This window comes from Prunus avium, chromosome 7 (assembly GCF_965620075.1).
Source record: "Prunus avium chromosome 7, drPruAviu1.hap1.1, whole genome shotgun sequence".
NCBI classification, from domain to species: Eukaryota; Viridiplantae; Streptophyta; class Magnoliopsida; order Rosales; family Rosaceae; genus Prunus; species Prunus avium.
In genome coordinates this window covers 38,612,593-38,630,347 of record NC_142290.1, presented here as the reverse complement: position 1 = coordinate 38,630,347, position 17,755 = coordinate 38,612,593, and the positions used below count along the sequence as shown (strand labels likewise).

Here is a 17,755-nt window from a genome sequence, read left to right as displayed (position 1 = left end):
GTATGCGTTTCTGTGCCTGTGAGAGGATTTTTAAAAAAATTTAAATTTATTTTAGAATTAAAAAAAATAATGGATAGTTGTGTTTCATAAAAATAGGATCCATTATCTGAATTTTCTTTTAATTTTAATTTTTTAAAAATATAAAAAGTTATGAATTTATCATATTATTGTCATTTAATTAATAATTTCAATTCTTAATATTTGCATTAACCAAAGGAATTTTTTGATATTTTGAATATTTCATCTTTCTTTGCATTTTACTTTATATATATGGATAATCTTGTCTTCCCCACCCGGATTCATAAAATGAATGATTAAAGTGAAGAATTTTCAACATCGACATTACATTTTAATACAAAGTTAAGGACTATGATTGAAGTCCTTAATATAATTTTAATACTTGATAGTTTTTATACACAAACAAATAAATGTATTAATTCATAATTGTGTAACGTAAACAATGTTGTTGGTGTTGGATTCCATATCAGCATCAATCAGTTAGTCAAACATCACTCCCGTGGCCTTGTCTTTTCACAAATATACCTTTTATTTTATTTTTTGTGTATTTGCATCCCGGTGGTTGTCCTTATCCACCCCTTTGCCATAGTGGATTTCCTACTAAATGCTAAATACATAAATGCATGCAGTGCAGAATTTTAATTTTTCCTCTGGATTGACGTAATGATCATGGATTCAAACCTTCATAATATCCATATGTGTGAGTTTTTTTTTTCTTTTTTTAACTTTGGCAAAAAAGTTTCCATCCCATCAATATTTCATCACGTCACTCGCTAAAAAATCATGTTTAAGGCAAAAGGGAAAGCAATAATAATCACAGCAGTAAAATTGCCTTTTTTCTTTTCTAATTACATGGGGTGGGTGGATGGGTGGGTCAAATAATTAGGTTGTTTAGCTAGCTGCCACTGCCTGCATTAAATGGATCACCGCCGATTAGCTTATGCATCATAATGCACAGCTCTGTGAATTTGAAATGCAATGAAATTATGAGAGGGAGAGTAGATATTTATTCAAAGATTACTCCTATAAAAAATCACTTCAATTCGATATAATATAACCACTTAATTAAATTATTGAAATTTTAGCACTTTCTTGAACTACCATGTAAATTTTAGCACCTAGTAAATTATGGCACAATTTGAGTTCCCTAATCGAGTAAATTTCTCAATAGTAGCTATTCAGTTTTCTTTTGAGCAATGCATTATGATTTGATCCATGTCAAATTATTTCTTCATAATTCATTATGCGATGAAGTTGTGATTTTAGAAGATGACATTAAATTATAACATATAAAAAATATATATTATGTTAATGTTCACCAAGTCTTTCTTAGTCTAATAATATTGACCCTACGCCATTGTATATATATAAAGTGATGTCAGGAGAAAATGTACGAAATGAAGCTTCCTCACGTTAGCTGTTGCTGTTGGCATCCCTTTTGGCCTTTTTTTTTATATCCAAATTAGAGCAAAAAGCAATAAAAGGAAAGGAAACAAACTGTGCCATAATTTACTAGGCAGGCACAAATCAATAGAGCATCAAGTTAACATCTCCAATACAAAAGTAAGAGAAAAGTTTATGTCCCTTTGTCTGCATTAGATTGCATGTGTGGAGGAGAAGGAGGAGGAGGAGGAGCTTGGCCATACTAGATTAAATGGGTTTTGGTTACAGGAAATGAAACTATTGCCACGTCTTATAGTTTAAACGGCTGTAATGTGTGGGGAGGAATTCAAACTCGGATACAACAATGTAGAGGGCACACTACATTTGCAAATGAAACTATTGCCAACACCACAAATCACCATATACTTCCAAAGTCCACCTCTCTCATCCCTCTCTAAAATTAGGAAGCAAGGTTCTCCATTTGCATGTGAGGGATGACTTTTGGTTGCCTCGGTCACAGTGTTCATAGAGATCCTCCGATACAAAAGCTATAAGCAGGCTTAAGAAAAGGAATCAATACCCCAAAAAAGGAGCAAAAGAGATCATCGTTAATCATTCAACCCCTAAACCATTATTTATCTCTCACTTTTGTTCACTTTACTTTATAACTCACACTCGCACATCATCAATCCACAAAAAAATTTATGAAAAAAAAAACACACACACACACACAGAAAGAAAAAAAAGAAGAAACCCAGTGGGTCGGTGACCCAGTGCCTTACAAGATACGACTATTAACAACACAATCTAGCTAGTAGAAGACCGGTATCTTTCATGCTCTCTCGCTTGCTTTCCTTTTCAAAGGCAGAGAGAGAGAGAGAGATCCCAATGTTTCACGCCCCACCAACTGCCATTTCTTCTGCTTAAAGCTTTCTTTTTATCCAGTCATGACCGGTGCCATCTATATGTCCTATTCTACTATTCATTGCTAAAGAGAGATTACCAAGATATATATAAAGGGCAATGGATGTGGGTAGCAGGAGAGACGGAGTAAGGAGTGGTGTGGTTGCAGGGTCTGTGTGGGAGAGCAGAATGAAGATTGATGAAGTCAAAGGTGGGATTAAGGTCTTCAATGGCGATCAGGAGAATTCTGAAGATCAGAGTAATACTAGCAATGGGGTTGCTGGAACTCGTACAAGGTCGAAGAGAGGTCAAGCTGGTGGTGCACTAACTGCTGCTGGCAAGAGAAAGACTTGGAAATCTGACAACTCTGAAGGTTCTGAGAAGAACCCAATTCAGATATCCAAAGCAAAAACAGAGTCTTTGAAGAATTCTGGCCAACAGTGCAAGGAACTGAGTGTGTCTTTTGATGGGATCAAGAAGAGCCCAACTCAGCTGAGAAGGCTTAGATCTGAGGCAAGCAAGGAGATTGGTGCTGCTGCTTCTGATAAAAATGAGAGAAGCCCAGTTGGGAGTAGGAAACCAAGGAATGAATTATTGAAAAGTGCTAGTGATTTGGGTGAAGCTAGTGCGGGAATTGAGAAAAATTCAGCTCAGTTAAGGAAGGTAAAATCAGAGTCTAATAAGGGACTTGATGCTTCTGGTAATGCAATTCAATTGGGAAAAGCGAAATCTGAGTCCAATAAGGAGGCCTTGGATGAATCTGATAAGGAAATTGATACGCCTGTTGAGGTAATTGAGAAAAGCCCAGTTGAGATTGAAAACAGTGGATCTGATGAGAATTGCAAGGAGTTCGGTGTGTGCCAAGAAATGGTCATTTCAAGCGGCGAGAGCAATGTGGATGTGCTCAAATCTGATCCAAAAGCATCGGTGCATGATGGTGACGATCAAGAGGGTGATGAAGAAGATGATGGAGATGAATTGGAGGTAGAGGTGGATGAGGAAATTGAGGTTGAGGTTGAAAAGAAAAGCGTTGATATTAAGGAAGTCAATGCAACAGAAGAGAAATTGACCACCAAGGTTGTGAATGAAGAGAAGGTAGTGAAAGTTAATGAGGTCAAGAAGCTTCTTCACCTTGACCGCAAAGAAGTGAAAAAGCTTTATCAAGTTCATCAAAATCAGAAGCCAGAACCCGTCTCCTTAAACTTGAAAAAACCACCTCCTGTTATAAAACGTGCAACAGTTCATTCAAACATCCCCAAACAAACTTCGTGTAAGTTCTTCTTTTCTTTCAAATTCTAATGTAGCATTGTTTTTTTTTTTTTTTGGAATTTGAGTTTCTTGGGATTGTTCCTTTGTGTTAAGTCTTGACTGTTTCTGTTTTTACCAATCAATTAGTTGCAGCTTCAAATGAGTACCATAACCACACCAGCTTCCAAGAAACACATAGCAGATTGCAAAGTTTAGGTGAGTTTTCATATTCCTGACATGTTGAATTGCAATTTCTACTGCAAATTGTTTCAATTATAGCATTCCCATTTTTAATTTCTTGTTATTTTTCTCAGTGGATTTAATTATGTGGAAAGATATATCAAGATCGGTTTTTGTATTTGGAATGGGAACATTTGTGATACTATCATCCTCCTACACCAAGGATCTTAATATCAGGTCAGGAAAGTTGTCAATAAAAGAGATCAACCAACACCTTGAATTGTGCATTTCCTTGGAAGCATAGCATTAATCTAAATCTGTTTGACCTTTGTCTCCTGCAGCTTTATTTCTGTCATATCCTATCTGGGGCTTCTTTATCTAGCTGCCATCTTCCTCTTTAAGTCCATTATCTGCAGGTAAAGCTTCTTTAACTTTTATCAACATATTAGTGCTATAGTATGTTACCGAATCTCTCTCTTATCAACATGCTTTTTTAAAATTTATTTTGGAAATTGAATGGCAGGGGAGCTGTTGAAGTAGACAATGCAAACTATGTGGTGGGCGAAGAAGAAGCAATGTGGTTGCTAAAACTGGTTCTCCCTTACTTGAATGAGCTCCTTCTAAAGATGAAAGCTTTATTTTCTGGGGATCCTGCTACCACAATTAAGGTAACTTTCCTTTATGTTTATTTCTTTTTAGCAATGTTGCAGTGAGGAAGGAAAGATAATAGGCTAATTAAATTGTGATAACGTTTGCAGTTGGCAGTGCTGCTCTTTGTTCTGGCCAGGTGTGGCAGCTCCATAACCATTTGGACGATGACCAAAGTGGGTAAGTTCACTCACATTCATAATCAGAGTCTTTTGCTGCTTCTTATTTCTTTTTAAAAGAAAAAGAACGGATTATTATTATTATTAGCATGTAAAACCAATTTGATTAGTGGAAAACTGAGAGAGAAGAGTAAAATAAAGAAGAGTGAAACAGTATCTGTCTGCTGCTTTTATTTATTTAATTTTAATTTGATTAGAAGTTGGGAAGCAGCCAAAGCAGCAGAGAGAGACAACTGTCAAATTCTCTGCAACTCCAAGTCTGAGTGAGGAGATGGAGATGTTGTTTTAACTTTTTCACTGACGCTGGCTTGGTTGTGCTAATTGACAGGCTTTTTCGGAGTTTTCACCCTGCCAAAAGTCTGCTCTTTGTACTCAGCCCAGTTAACGGTTTACGGTAAATCATTCCTCCAATAACTCAATGCATGGGATGGGATCATTTATGTCATTCAATTCAATTCTTCCACAATTTTGACGCCGGCAAAGCGATTTCCTTTCATTTTTAATCTCCTCCACTCCACGGTCCACCCATATTTGCTCTGCTCACACATAATTTCTGTCGGCCCAATAAATTTCAAGTACGCATTTTCAAAACCAAAACTCACCCAACCTTGTTTACTTACCACTAGGCTCTAGGCTCTAGCTCATCATGTAACGGCTCTATGATGGGATAGAGACTTTCGTAGCATGCTACAAGAAAGTTTTTGGTCCCACATATTATATAAGCAAACTGGTTAGGCATCCTTTTCTCCCGGGCAATTAATTATACTGCTTAATAATAGTGGTTAGGGCCCACAACAAAATAATAGTTAATAGGGTCCACTTTCATACGCTCTGAGTCTCTGACTAGGGCTAGGCTCAATGGCCTTTCGTTTTGGGTTCATTCAAAATTGAATTGGGAGTTGGGGGTGTTGGAGAGGCCTCAATCCTTATGGGCCCACATGTGTTCTAGCCCAATGGGTTAATTCCTCTTAGTAGAATCCAATACCATCATGATTCATAACAAAATAAGAGAGCATCATGAAATTCTTCAGTAGAAATGTAGAATCACATTTCAATTCTTCTTCATATATAACAACAATGAGAGATGACCTAACGTACACCGGAATTTATTTATGTGAAGCTAAATTTTGGATTCGACGGTTTCGGGATGCTTGGGAATCATGCACTCACAAGAAGGCCTTGACCGTTGCCATCTTTCTACTGGTTTGGAACCTGTCTTCCGTCGTGGCTCGAATATGGGCTGGTAAACAAAAACAAACAAACAAACCCAAACTATTTTTTTTTATAGTCATTTCAAACAATAGAATATTCAAAGTCATTGGGGGTTGTTTTGCAGCGTTTATATTGGTGGTGGCCTTCCGATACTATCAGCAGAAATTGGTGACGGAAGAGTGGGTGGTAGAAGAAGAAGAAGAAGAAGAAGAAGAAGAATATGAGGATGATGCTGGGGGTGAAGAAAAGTGGGAAGAAGCACTAGGAGCACAAAGACTAAGACAAAGGCATGTGCAATCATCTCAAGTGGATAATAATATTACCAAACCAAAGAAAGGATTCTAGATCAAGCCTCTATCTCTATCATGTGCTGCTGTTAATCTTCTTCCAACTTTTTTAAATTTTACAGTATTTCTTTTGTTTCTAATCTTCTTTCCCTCCTTTTACTGTAAATAACTAAATATGTTTAATTAGGGAGATTTATTGGTCCTGCTAACGAGTCTGGGAGGACATTGTGAGTTTGTTTCAGTCTACTTTGTTTGTAGCTCTTACAAATATAAAGGGAAATAATTACCAAATATATATATACTAGCACTACTTGTCTTGTGGAGGTAAACAAATTGCAACTTATGTATTAAACTAGCACTACTTTGTTAACACAGCTTATGTATAAAGGGTAAGTCACAAAAATAACATTTCCGAATTCGCTGTTTATGAATGAGTTCGGCTCAAGTTGAGTTTGGATTTGCAATAATGAGTTCGCCTCTGTGATTTCAAATATTTTAAATTACCGTATATTTCTAAAAACGATAACAATTGCAATAATGAGCTAAATGTGGTTTTGAACGAATATTATGGCTGAAACAGAAATACTATCAATCCAAACTCATCCTCGTCTTGCCTTAATTTTGGGAAACTCCGTCTTCATTTTATACTTTTGCATAGCTTTTTTAAATCTCAATTCATCGTTTTAATAGAGAAAAAAGATAAATAAATAATAAGAGTACCAGTAATAAGTACAAGGGTCGGATTAAATACCAACAATACCATTGCTCGTCTCTTCATATTACGCCCTCTGTCTGTCTTTATCAAACCCGCTTTTCCATCTTCTCTCTCTCCTCTTTTCTCTCTTCTCCAATGTTCAAAATTTTGACGAGGCTTTCTTTTATCACTCCGCAACCCTAACCCCACCAACGCATCCATTCCAACACTGTCGGAACCCATCCGCACCCGAAAGCTTTTCTTCTTGGTCAACTATCAAATCTCCTGTAAATTCTTGTTCGCGGTATGTTCACTACTTCTTTTTCTTCATGTGTCTTTAAATTTTCTCTGTCATATGAATTTCTGGTAAATACTTTAGCTTTCTTGTTATCACTTGTTAAATCAATATCTTTTGTTGCTGCCCATCTGATTACTGATTATTCGGTTATTTATAATGTGGTTACTTCTTGCCGTGATTCTTGTTGAGTATTTGCTCGCTCTCTCTCTCTCTCTCTCTCTCTCTCTCTCTGTATATGAGAGATTAGAATTGTAAGTTACGCTTTGTAATGATTTGTACAATGTTAGTATGTAGTTGATTATCAGTGAAGTGAAAATTAATAATTTGAATATGTTTCAGAATTGTGGCATTGACTTGAATCGATGGTATTTGAATGGAAGTCTCTACAGCGAGTGGAATTGCTCTATACAGAATTAAACATGTCTTTTTTTTTCTTTCTCCGATTGTGTTTCTTGAGTAATTGAATTTAACTTAGCTGGGCATACCTTATTGATGAAGTGCACTGTATTATGATTCCTCCACCAACCCCACACCCCCCCCCCCCCCCCCCCCCCCAACAAATCCCAAGTAGATGCCTTTGCTTTCGGTAGATTGTCTTCTGATAGAAGGGTTTGGAATTTGCAGAAGATCTTCACTGATCAAAATACAAAATGGGGAGAAACATTTTATGAAATTGGTTTTTCCGTACTCTACACTTTCAGTAACTACTTTTCTCTACCTAGGCTTAGCTGTGGGGGACAACTGCGGCAATAACCTGCTCTATAAGTTTTATTTTTTCTTGAAGAAATTATTGAGGAACAGTAGTAAATGTGCTATTTATATACTCTTCTCGAGTAATATTGCTAGAACATGCAATTTATTGATCAATGATGACGTGTTTGAGAACACTCTTAAATATTTGACAAACCTTCATAATTTCCAATCCTCAGATTTTTTTCACCGTCATCAATCTTTGATTATCATGATACTAACATTGTAATCATGATATGAAGAATCTAGACTCTTCTTGGTGGATTCATCGGCGTTGCCTCTCTGAGGCATGTTAACTACAGAGAGGCCTGAGGCCTATTTACTACAGAGCTTTAGAATTGAGGATTAGAATGATAGTTAACTAGGCTGACATATTGTTAACTGGCTCTGAATCTCCATAAGAACATTTACTCTCACTTCCAAAGTTGTTGCAATTGATGAGGTTTGTGTATACCACAATAAATTTTTATGTAGCATGGCCTCATTGCCCTCTAGCATATGCCCTTTCCAATCTTGCTGCAGTAGAAGGTGCAGTTATTAAGCTATTTTGCACATTATCATTCTATGAACAAGTACATACTGAAACACTTCATTTCCGAATAAAAATAGCATATTTCTTGAAACTCTGGAACATGCCAGTAGCTTAGTCTTGGTGCAAGTTGTTGAGACCATGTTTTCCTAGATAGTTGGGACTGGATTGCCAATGCATATTATATTTTGCTTTTAAATAGCTGAGAAATCACTGTCTGTACTTAACCCATAAAATTTTGAAGGATGCAAATTAGCTATAACGTTCTGAGCTTAGCTTAAATTGCTTCACTGGTTAAGTCACCAGCATTACTGCATGTGAGTTTTCATCATTTTCAGTGATTAATATCTTTGTAAAGTTGTCTCTATGTGCATCTTCTGTTGCATGCATTATTTCCCCTCATCAAATCCATCTGGAGATTAACATATGTGAAGGGTTTTATTTAGATGAGTGTTGCCGAATCTCCGGTACATTCGTCTAGCAGTGATGATTTTACTGGGTTTCTTGAGAGAGCACTGGGTTCTGGTTCTTCGCATTCCTCACCAGATGAAGAAGCTGATTATGAGAGCGATGATGGAAGTGAGAGGAGGTGTTTAAATCTTCTTTCTTTTATGATTAATGTAGTATGAGTTTTCTGTAAAACTGCAGGTTAAAGTTTATTTAGCGTTCGAAAATTTTACTTGGATGCAACTTATGAATTACCTTGCAGTACAAAAAGGCGCAAGGTAGAGAATCTTGGAAGCATAGAGGAAACTCATGGGTCCACTTCACAAGTATTTGTAGAAGAAAACTCAGGTAACTTTTTCAACTCAGTTGGATAGCATTTTGATTTGTTCTATGTTCTGTACCCTTTCAACTCGTTGCACTGCAAGAAGGGTTTCTAATAATGGGTGAAATGCTGTGAACTGTCTTAAACAACAAATCCCTGCCTGGTCATAAGACCAACTTAAAATTGCTGTTCAGAAACTAAAGGGAATACTCATTTTTTCTTGTTTCTGCTCAAACAAACATGAGAAAAAGTTTCAAATGGAAAAAGCTTTGCAGAAATGCTTTTATTTATTTAATTTTAATGTAGAAACAAGTGGAGTCTTTAGAAGAAGTATGGATTGAATAAGAATGTTGCAATTATTACGTGCTGAAGGATTCTCAGAGGATAGATGTGAGCATCCTGTTTTTGCCTTTAGGTGCATAATATTGTATTCATCATGTTATTATGTGCAGAAGCATCCCCAAAGAAGGATATCTGCACTCATCCCGGTTCAGTAAAAGATTTGTGTATAGTTTGTGGCCAGAGGGTGGATGAAAAGTCTGGTGTGCCACTTGGGTACATACACAAGGTACTCTTTTAGATGGCAAATTGGTTGATAGAAGAATTTTGGATGTTTTTGCTTAAATAATGGTAGTATACATGCATATGGTTTTCTATTAATTTGTTTTGTAGAGGCATTATTAATTTCCTGTCAGTTCTTTCTTTTAATTTTTGAATTACCTATCCCTGATGTAAAAGATAAACTTACTGTTAGGAAAGAAACATAAATTTTCCATGTTTTCATTTTCAGTTATATGTAGAATGACTACTCGATCTGTTGCTATCTTCTTTTACATTGATATAAATTGGAATTTATATGTTTCTGCAGGACTTCTGGCTTAATAATGATGAAATTGACCGGGTACGCAGCACAGACATTAAGAAATCGTTACACCTTAAGAAACTTTACTTGGTACTTGATCTAGATCACACACTGCTAAATTCCACCCATCTGAATCATATGACGGCCGAAGAAGAATATTTACACAGCCAAACAGATTCTCTGCAAGGTATCCAATGTTTTCCCTTCATGTGTTTTTGCTTTTGTAACACAATTAATGCATACACCTTTCTTTGTGGGGTGTTTCTTGTCCCTGTTGGACTTTGCAAACTATAGTGAGGTTCCCTAGTTTTATTTTCCGTAGCACGCTTCTGACTTAAAACAAGGTTGATGAGGTGTTATTTGACTTGATTCATTTACCGTAGTATCGTGTGTACATGGATGTGCATACTCTTATGTTTTTGCCCAACTTAATTGTCGCTCCACTGTGCTACATGTAGATGTTTCAAACGGTAGCCTCTTCAGAGTGGACGTTATGCATATGATGACCAAGTTGAGGCCCTTTGTTAGGAAATTTTTAAAGGAGGCCAGCGAAATGTTCGAGATGTACATATACACAATGGGTGAACGAGCCTATGCACTGGAAATGGCTAAACTGCTTGATCCCAGGAAAGAGTACTTTGGTGATAGAGTGATATCACGTGATGATGGCACCCAAAAACATCAAAAGGGTCTAGATGTTGTGCTCGGGCATGAAAGTGCTGCTTTGATCCTCGATGATACAGAAAATGTAAGTACCTGACGTCCTTGACTTCTTTATGTCTGGATACGCTGGCTATGAATTTAATGGTCTTTGAATCTGTTGTTTATCTTTTGAAGGGTTATCAATGTTGCTATCCGTTATTGTAGGCATGGACAAAGCACAAGGACAATTTAATATTGATGGAAAGATATCATTTCTTTAGATCGAGTTGTCACCAATTTGGGTTCCATTGCAAGTCTCTTTCAGAGTTGAAGAGTGATGAAAGTGAGCCTGAAGGAGCTCTTGCAACTGTTCTGGAAGTTCTTAAGCGAATCCACAATCTGTTCTTTTATGTAAGTACCGCTGCTGCCTGTCTCTATAATGATAATAAATTTCATTTTGTTATGAGCTGATCAATTGTTGGTGAACCATTTGGTAGGAATCGAAGGACAATCTTATTGACAGAGATGTGAGGCAGGTGAAGAATTTTATTCAGGAACCACAAAAACTTGATACTCTTTTCTTTTCTGCTTATTTGGAATATATCTTTGTTGGAGTGATTTGTTTCTGGTGCTTTCACCGCAATCCAACTTCGATGCAGGAGGTCTGCAAGGATTATTAATATGGATTCTTGTGAATGTTATTTGTAGGTGTTGAAAACTCTTCGGAAGGAAATCTTAAAGGGGTGTAAAATTGTTTTCAGCCGTGTTTTTCCTTCAAAATTCCAGGCCGAGAATCATCAGCTGTGGAAGATGGCAGAGCAGTTGGGAGCCAGTTGTTCAACAGAATTGGACCCGTTTGTGACACATGTGGTTTCAACAGACGCTGGAACAGAGAAGTCTCGTTGGGCAGTGAAAGAGAAGAAGTTTTTGGTCCATCCACAGTGGATTGAAGCTTCAAATTATATGTGGTTAAAGCAAGCTGAAGACAAGTTCCCTGTCAGGCAAACGAAAACCTAATGATCTCTTACTTCCGTGCTAACCGTGTCTTTTGTTGTGCATAGTCAGTCTGGAATATTTTACTCCTCTCGTTCAGTGTAGACCAGTTGCTCCATTGATCTCGCTTAATCAGCTCTCTCAAGTGAAGAGTACATGGAGCCAGCCAACACTTAATAGGGAGGGGATCATGGTCCCAGAAGTTAATTCAAGTTGTTTAATTTTCGTTGTTGAATTGTTATTACACTACATAGAAAAGATGTTCGCTGACTAGGTGGGCCAATTTGATAGTGGATCTTTTGTCTCTATCATACGAAATTTTGACTTGCTCGAAATTAGGGTTCCAAAAGTGTCAAATTTGCTTAATGACAGCGCGAGATAGAGCCCAGTGGGCTTCTGAATGCCTTTGCAGGCCTAACAACGATTAGGATGCAACATGACAAGGGCCGAAAACCTTACTACGGTTTTTAATTCTTTTATTTTTAAATTTTGGTCCGGGTTTTTTAATTCTTTATTGACCTAGTGGCTTAAAGCCTTTATTTGGCTAGCACGACCGAGAAAGCGACACACTAACCAAAAGGCTTTGTTGGGTTACACAACCCCCTCCCTCTCTGGTCGGTGTTCTTACCATGGATGGCCTCCCTGGCCCTCCATAGTTCATGGTGTTTTTGCTCTTCACATTTCTTCTTTGTCTGGGGCCTTGCTATTTCCCCTGCCGCTGGACTTTCGTCCTTCTGAAGTTATTGTGATTGTCTTGTTTATTAAAGTACTTCTGTTTCCTTGTGCTGTCCTGGTGGATGCTTCATCCCCATATGTATGTGGTTCTGGCCCTCTCCAGGTTTGCTAATGAAAGCTCCGCATTGACCCAAAAAAAAAAAAAAAAAAACCAAAAGGAATAATATAATGGAAGATGGGACTTATATTTGTTTGTTTGTTTTAAACTTATATATGAAATTAGTGCTCCCTAATCACAGTTGGTATGTTCGTACGGCGGTAATTACTCGTTTTGATCAATTTCACAATTTTTAGTATGATATTAGGTCCCAACTCAAAGACCGTTCGTGTCAAGATTCTCGAAAATCGAAAAACATTTAGTTATGTAATTGTGTGTGAGCCGTGACCAAATAAAGAGATGAACAAAATATTATAGAGAAACAATAAAATGTTGACCCTATAAATATATATCATATACATCCAACATTCCACGAGCTGAAGGAGAAGGGAGACTGGTGGTTCTGGATGAGCATCACATATTTGGGGTTGGAACTTGGAATGTATAGTTTGTGAATTAATTAGGTCAAAATGAGGCAGAGAGAAAGAGACGCGTGGAGATAGGGCCATCCAAGTTATTAATATTATTGAAGAAACCTCAGATCAGATGCGTGAGAGATTTCTTCAATTTGTTGTTGGAGTGCCCTAATAATGTCGGCAATACCTTTCGATCGATAATGCCAGTGAAGGAAAAAAAACAAGATTCTTAAAGTTGGCGCATGCAATGTTTTAAAATCAAGAAGATAACATCAAAGTCTCACAATTCTCGCAAGAGCTAGCCACCATTTAATGATACGTTGGATATGATAATGGATGAAATCTTGTTCACAAGTCGAATGAAAATGATGTAAAAACCACCATCACCATTTAAGGATGCTAATTAAATAAGGATAACCCTTATCCTTGTATCTTTCTTAAACCCTGCCTGTTTCTGTGTGGTTTGCAGCAGCTCAGCTCAGCTCAGCTGGCCCCTCTTCATTTACATATAAACGGAACCAAAATTTCAATATTGAGTGATGAGTTTTCAGCCTTTTTGAGTCTTGCTTGCTCCAGAGCCCAGTCCAGTGCCACTGTGCCACTGTGCCACTGTGCCACTGTGGCAGCAAAGCAAGAACCAACATTCAAGTTTGAATTTTGAAGTAAGAAGACGTCAGACATGGCATGCTGTAGCAGTCAACATCAAACATTTGAGACGTGGCAAATATAATTCAAAAGTGGACAATGGTTTAGGCGCTTCTAGTCTAGGCTAGGCCCCTTCTAAATCCTAATTAAGTAGTACTAATTAGTCAATGACCCCCCCTGATGGTAATAATTGTGACGTGGTGCCTTTCTATGGAATTGATTGGATTGATGATGGGTGGCTGCCATATGTAATTTCAAGATTTGAAGTTTGATGAGGTGGTAAGTGGGGGCTTTTATCATCATATCATATTATTATTATTACTATTAACTATCATTAAGTGAGAGCTAGCATTTTGTTTTATGGGTGAGGGAATTGGAATTGGGTGGCCAAATTTGATAGCTTATCTCCACCACTTGGAGCTTGTAACAGGAAGGATATATTGATTGATTGAAGATAAGGTAATGTTAGCGCTAGCTAGGCAGCAGGCAGTAGGCAGCATATCATGACAAACTTTCTCCATTCCACTTGTGCCTGTCCTGTCCCAGTCTCCTCCACCCACAGACTACACGAATTATTAGTCTTCCCAAATAATAATATACAGAATTCTCATGACCAAGTAATTTTAATTTCACTTTCAACAAAATACAATATATATATATATATATATACATGGTGGTGATGGTGGTGGTGGATATCTGGTTTTGTAATTGTAGGCTTGTGGCTTTCAGCTTCAGCTTTAATAATGTCAGTGTCACCCCCTCATCAAACAAAGACAGCAACAGGAGAAACAGAAGAAACAGAACTTTCTCAATTTCCAGTTGGACCACTTCCCCTATGAATACATCTTTCCATTCCACCTGATGAGTGCTTGTTGAATCTTTTCACCTCCCAGTCCCAACCCGATTATAAAAATGAATATATTTTGTACGCAGCAGCAATTGGGTTTCTACCCAGAATCTGAAGGAATTGCATTCATTATTAATTGGCGTAAATAAATAACCTAATTGTATTCATATGCGAAAGGGACAAAACAAATAATGACGCGGTGGAGATCAATTACTTGCTTCCAATCCAATGCCGCTGGAACTCACATTCATTCAAAAACCCTAGTTTTGTTTTGTGGATCATATTCATTCAAAACTTAAGTTAAATAATTCTTTAACCTAAGGTTGGATAGATCGATTATGATTTAATTATTATGCACATGAATTAATTGTAAGACCCTAAGATCTTAAACCTCTCCGCTGCTTTGTAAATGATACCAAAGTTTACGTTATGGTACTCTTGTATTCCAAACAAAACACAAGCTAGGCTAGCCTCGGGCATGAAAGGGTCCAGATGTATCTTTTCACATGGTGGCATATGAGCTCTCATGTTCACGTGACCCGTGAGGTTGTAAATTGTAATATATATATATATATATATATATATATATCTGATTCTGATGGATGCAGCTTTTCATTTAAAAATCTCCAGTGAAAAACAAAAACAAAATCATTATTCAACTTAGACTTCATCTCCTTGTCATAAACTTTCCTCAATAATAATAAGTAGGAGAGAATCTGTCTTGCACAGCGCGTACGTCATCACTGTTTTGATACAAAATTAGTAGAAATATATATATATCAGTACGTAGGAGAATGAATTTTATAGTTTATAGCTTTGGTGCATGCATTTGCATATAACTTATAAGCGACAGTTAAACCGCTGGCCGGCCGATAAATTTATTTTATAACAAATAATTGTTGTAATTTGGTTTACTATATGAAATCTTCAGTGTATATTGAGATCGATAGATAATCATGGATTCATTGGGGGGGAGATGAGAGTGGAGAAAGCTGTATTAATATTCCTGCTAGCTTCTGGTATTTGAAATAGAATTAGTTTAATTAGGTAGCAATAATTTTGAAACTTTTGTCGTGTTGTTCATTTGTTATACATCACGTCTTCTGACTTGTGTGTCGGTCCAACCAACAAATAGCAATCAGAAGAAAGAAAAAGAAACCAAAATTATAACCTTTTTTTTTGGACGAAAGCCAAAATTATAACTTTGTTATATGATTGCAATAATGTTTAATCAGATCATATATTTATTAAATCTAAGCAACATCTGGGGAGGGTATCCATTGGTGGATTCATGAATTTTTTAGCAGATGTGTAATTTTAAAAAGCTAAAAACTCTTTGTGAAATTGAATATCTAAGGTTTTTATTTATCTAGATTAATCTTAAGTTCTTTCATGCATTCATATCATACATGAAAATTTGTTTTATGTAAAAATATTGATTAAGTATGAAAAATGATTTTTCGAAATAATCATTTTCTCAAGATAATTTTTGGCGGCTTTTATTCCTTACATATTAAATAAGAAAACTTAATTTTATGGGATTTTAACTTTGTTTTATGATATGATTGCAATAATGTTTCATCAGATTACATAATTATTAAATCTAATCTTAAGCAACATCTGGGGAGGGGAGGGGAGGGGATCCCTCCCTCATCACCCAAACCAATATGCCTTTTCTTTTCCTCCAGCGATCGCTCAATATTATGATTACATGCAAATTATTATAAATTGCAATGCATTTATTTTTTGAATTTAATTTTTTTGGTTTTTTGGGGGGCAAGCTAAAAACAAGCCTGTTGTTGCATGTGGGGCGAGCCTTACATTTTGAAAACAACAAGCCATTAACTAATGAAATTGGACCATCTGCAGTAGCACACAAAGAAAAACTGCAGAAGCAGTAGCAGCAGAGCAGTGCCAGGAAAAAATGTTTAATAAAACGAACAACCTGTTTCTCTTGAATAAATATCTCATCTCTTTTTTGTTATATATGTTTGGATTTTTAAGTTCATAATTAACATGCATTATGCATATGAATTTCAAACGCGCACACAAAGAAAGCAATCACAAACTGCGGCTGAGTTTGCTTCAAGAATATTCAAGAAACAGACGTTGCGAATTATACAGCTTCAACTTCAACTAGTGAAGAGCACGATGGATCGATGATATATAAGTCTTAATTAGGCACATGCATCACACCCCAAATCAACACGTTAATACTACATACAAAATGTAAATGTGGGATTAGTGTTGAACACGTGTGCAAGTCTACCCCTAATCAATAATTAATTGTTCGTAGATTGTGATCTGCGTTGACATTCAACGGAAGACTGGAGTGGAAGGTTCATGCTAATTACTACCAAGCATTGCAGTGACCCAAGACATTGAATATTATCGGATGCGTGCGCGTCTCTACAACCAAACCTAGTCTCACTCTCTCTCTCAATTTTGCTATGAGTTTTGCGTGTAGTAAATGGCCATCGTGCTTGAATTGTATATATAAATTAATTGCACTTATATATACAAAGTTTGAGGATGACATTTTTGTCGCTCTTTTTCTTTCTTTCCCTCCGCTTTAGAATTAAAATGTTCTACTCTTCTCTAAAATAAAATAAAATTATACTCTTAACTCTAACCTGAAATCATCATGAGGTTCTAGGGTTTTACTCTACTCCGAGACATTTTAAATTATATATAACATTCCTTTAATTCAATTGGCTCGAAATAATCTGTGTACTTCACAATTATTATGAGTTTGATGAAGACTACACCAATGTAATTAAGAATAAAAATTGAACTGATACATAAGCAACTCATCAACCATTTTTATGCTTATTATTATAATAGTCAAGATGATGATAATGAATGACGATGGCAGATGGCTCACTCACAATTCACAAAACTGACAGGTTTTATCTACATGATAGACAATGTGACTCAAGAGAATCAATAATGGCTCTAGATTAATTTTTTATGTAATTAATTTGCATGATATCATATCTGAAGGAAGTTGAGGTTCCACCCCAAAATCAATTGGCAATGGGGGGAGTAGCCCAACTCCTTATAAACCCAGGCTAGGTCCCTTAACATTTCAATGTGGGACAAATAATCTCAACAATATCATCATCAACTTATTCACAATCGACCTAATTAAAAGGCTAAAAGCAAATCTGAAAGAAAAAAAAGAAAAGAAAAAAAAAGGACAGCGACCAAGAAAGAGGCGAGACATCATTATTCAGCTCAATTATGTATATGTCAAGATCAATAAAAAGGGAACCGCACCGCGGGGCCTTCAACCAGCGTTACAAGATAATATTTCATATTCAAAATCCGATAAATGAACAGAGTCTTCAAAATGGTTAGTTAGCGTGACTCGTGAGGATAAAACTGACAGCAGTCTGCATGCAGATGCAGATGCAGATC

At 36.6% G+C, this 17,755-nt stretch overlaps 2 protein-coding genes across 4 annotated transcripts; both read left to right on the top strand.

Moving 5' to 3' along the window:
- Positions 1 to 1,917: 1,917 nt before the first annotated feature.
- Positions 1,918 to 6,351, top strand: LOC110756876 (Reticulon family protein). Its single transcript, XM_021958352.2, has 9 exons — positions 1,918 to 3,574; positions 3,700 to 3,768; positions 3,867 to 3,969; positions 4,074 to 4,148; positions 4,256 to 4,400; positions 4,491 to 4,560; positions 4,888 to 4,953; positions 5,680 to 5,802; positions 5,896 to 6,351. The coding sequence occupies exons 1-9, from the start codon at positions 2,425 to 2,427 to the stop codon at positions 6,114 to 6,116; spliced, it is 2,022 nt and encodes a 673-aa protein (XP_021814044.2). The 5' UTR covers positions 1,918 to 2,424; the 3' UTR covers positions 6,117 to 6,351.
- Positions 6,352 to 6,836: 485 nt separating this feature from the next.
- CPL4 (C-terminal domain phosphatase-like 4) lies at positions 6,837 to 11,901 on the top strand. 3 transcript variants are annotated; one of them, XM_088244353.1, is made up of 10 exons: positions 6,837 to 7,056; positions 7,390 to 7,471; positions 8,776 to 8,918; positions 9,039 to 9,124; positions 9,551 to 9,666; positions 9,967 to 10,147; positions 10,419 to 10,708; positions 10,828 to 11,013; positions 11,100 to 11,138; positions 11,311 to 11,901. In XM_088244353.1, the coding sequence occupies exons 2-10, from the start codon at positions 7,424 to 7,426 to the stop codon at positions 11,617 to 11,619; spliced, it is 1,398 nt and encodes a 465-aa protein (XP_088100479.1). In that variant the 5' UTR covers positions 6,837 to 7,056; positions 7,390 to 7,423; the 3' UTR covers positions 11,620 to 11,901. The 3 variants fall into 3 exon arrangements, with proteins under 3 accessions (XP_088100479.1, XP_021814085.2, XP_021814084.2); XM_021958393.2 differs by lacking the exon at positions 7,390 to 7,471 and having other exon boundaries at positions 8,764 to 8,918; XM_021958392.2 differs by lacking the exon at positions 7,390 to 7,471 and having other exon boundaries at positions 6,838 to 7,056.
- The last annotated feature ends 5,854 nt before the right edge of the window (positions 11,902 to 17,755 follow it).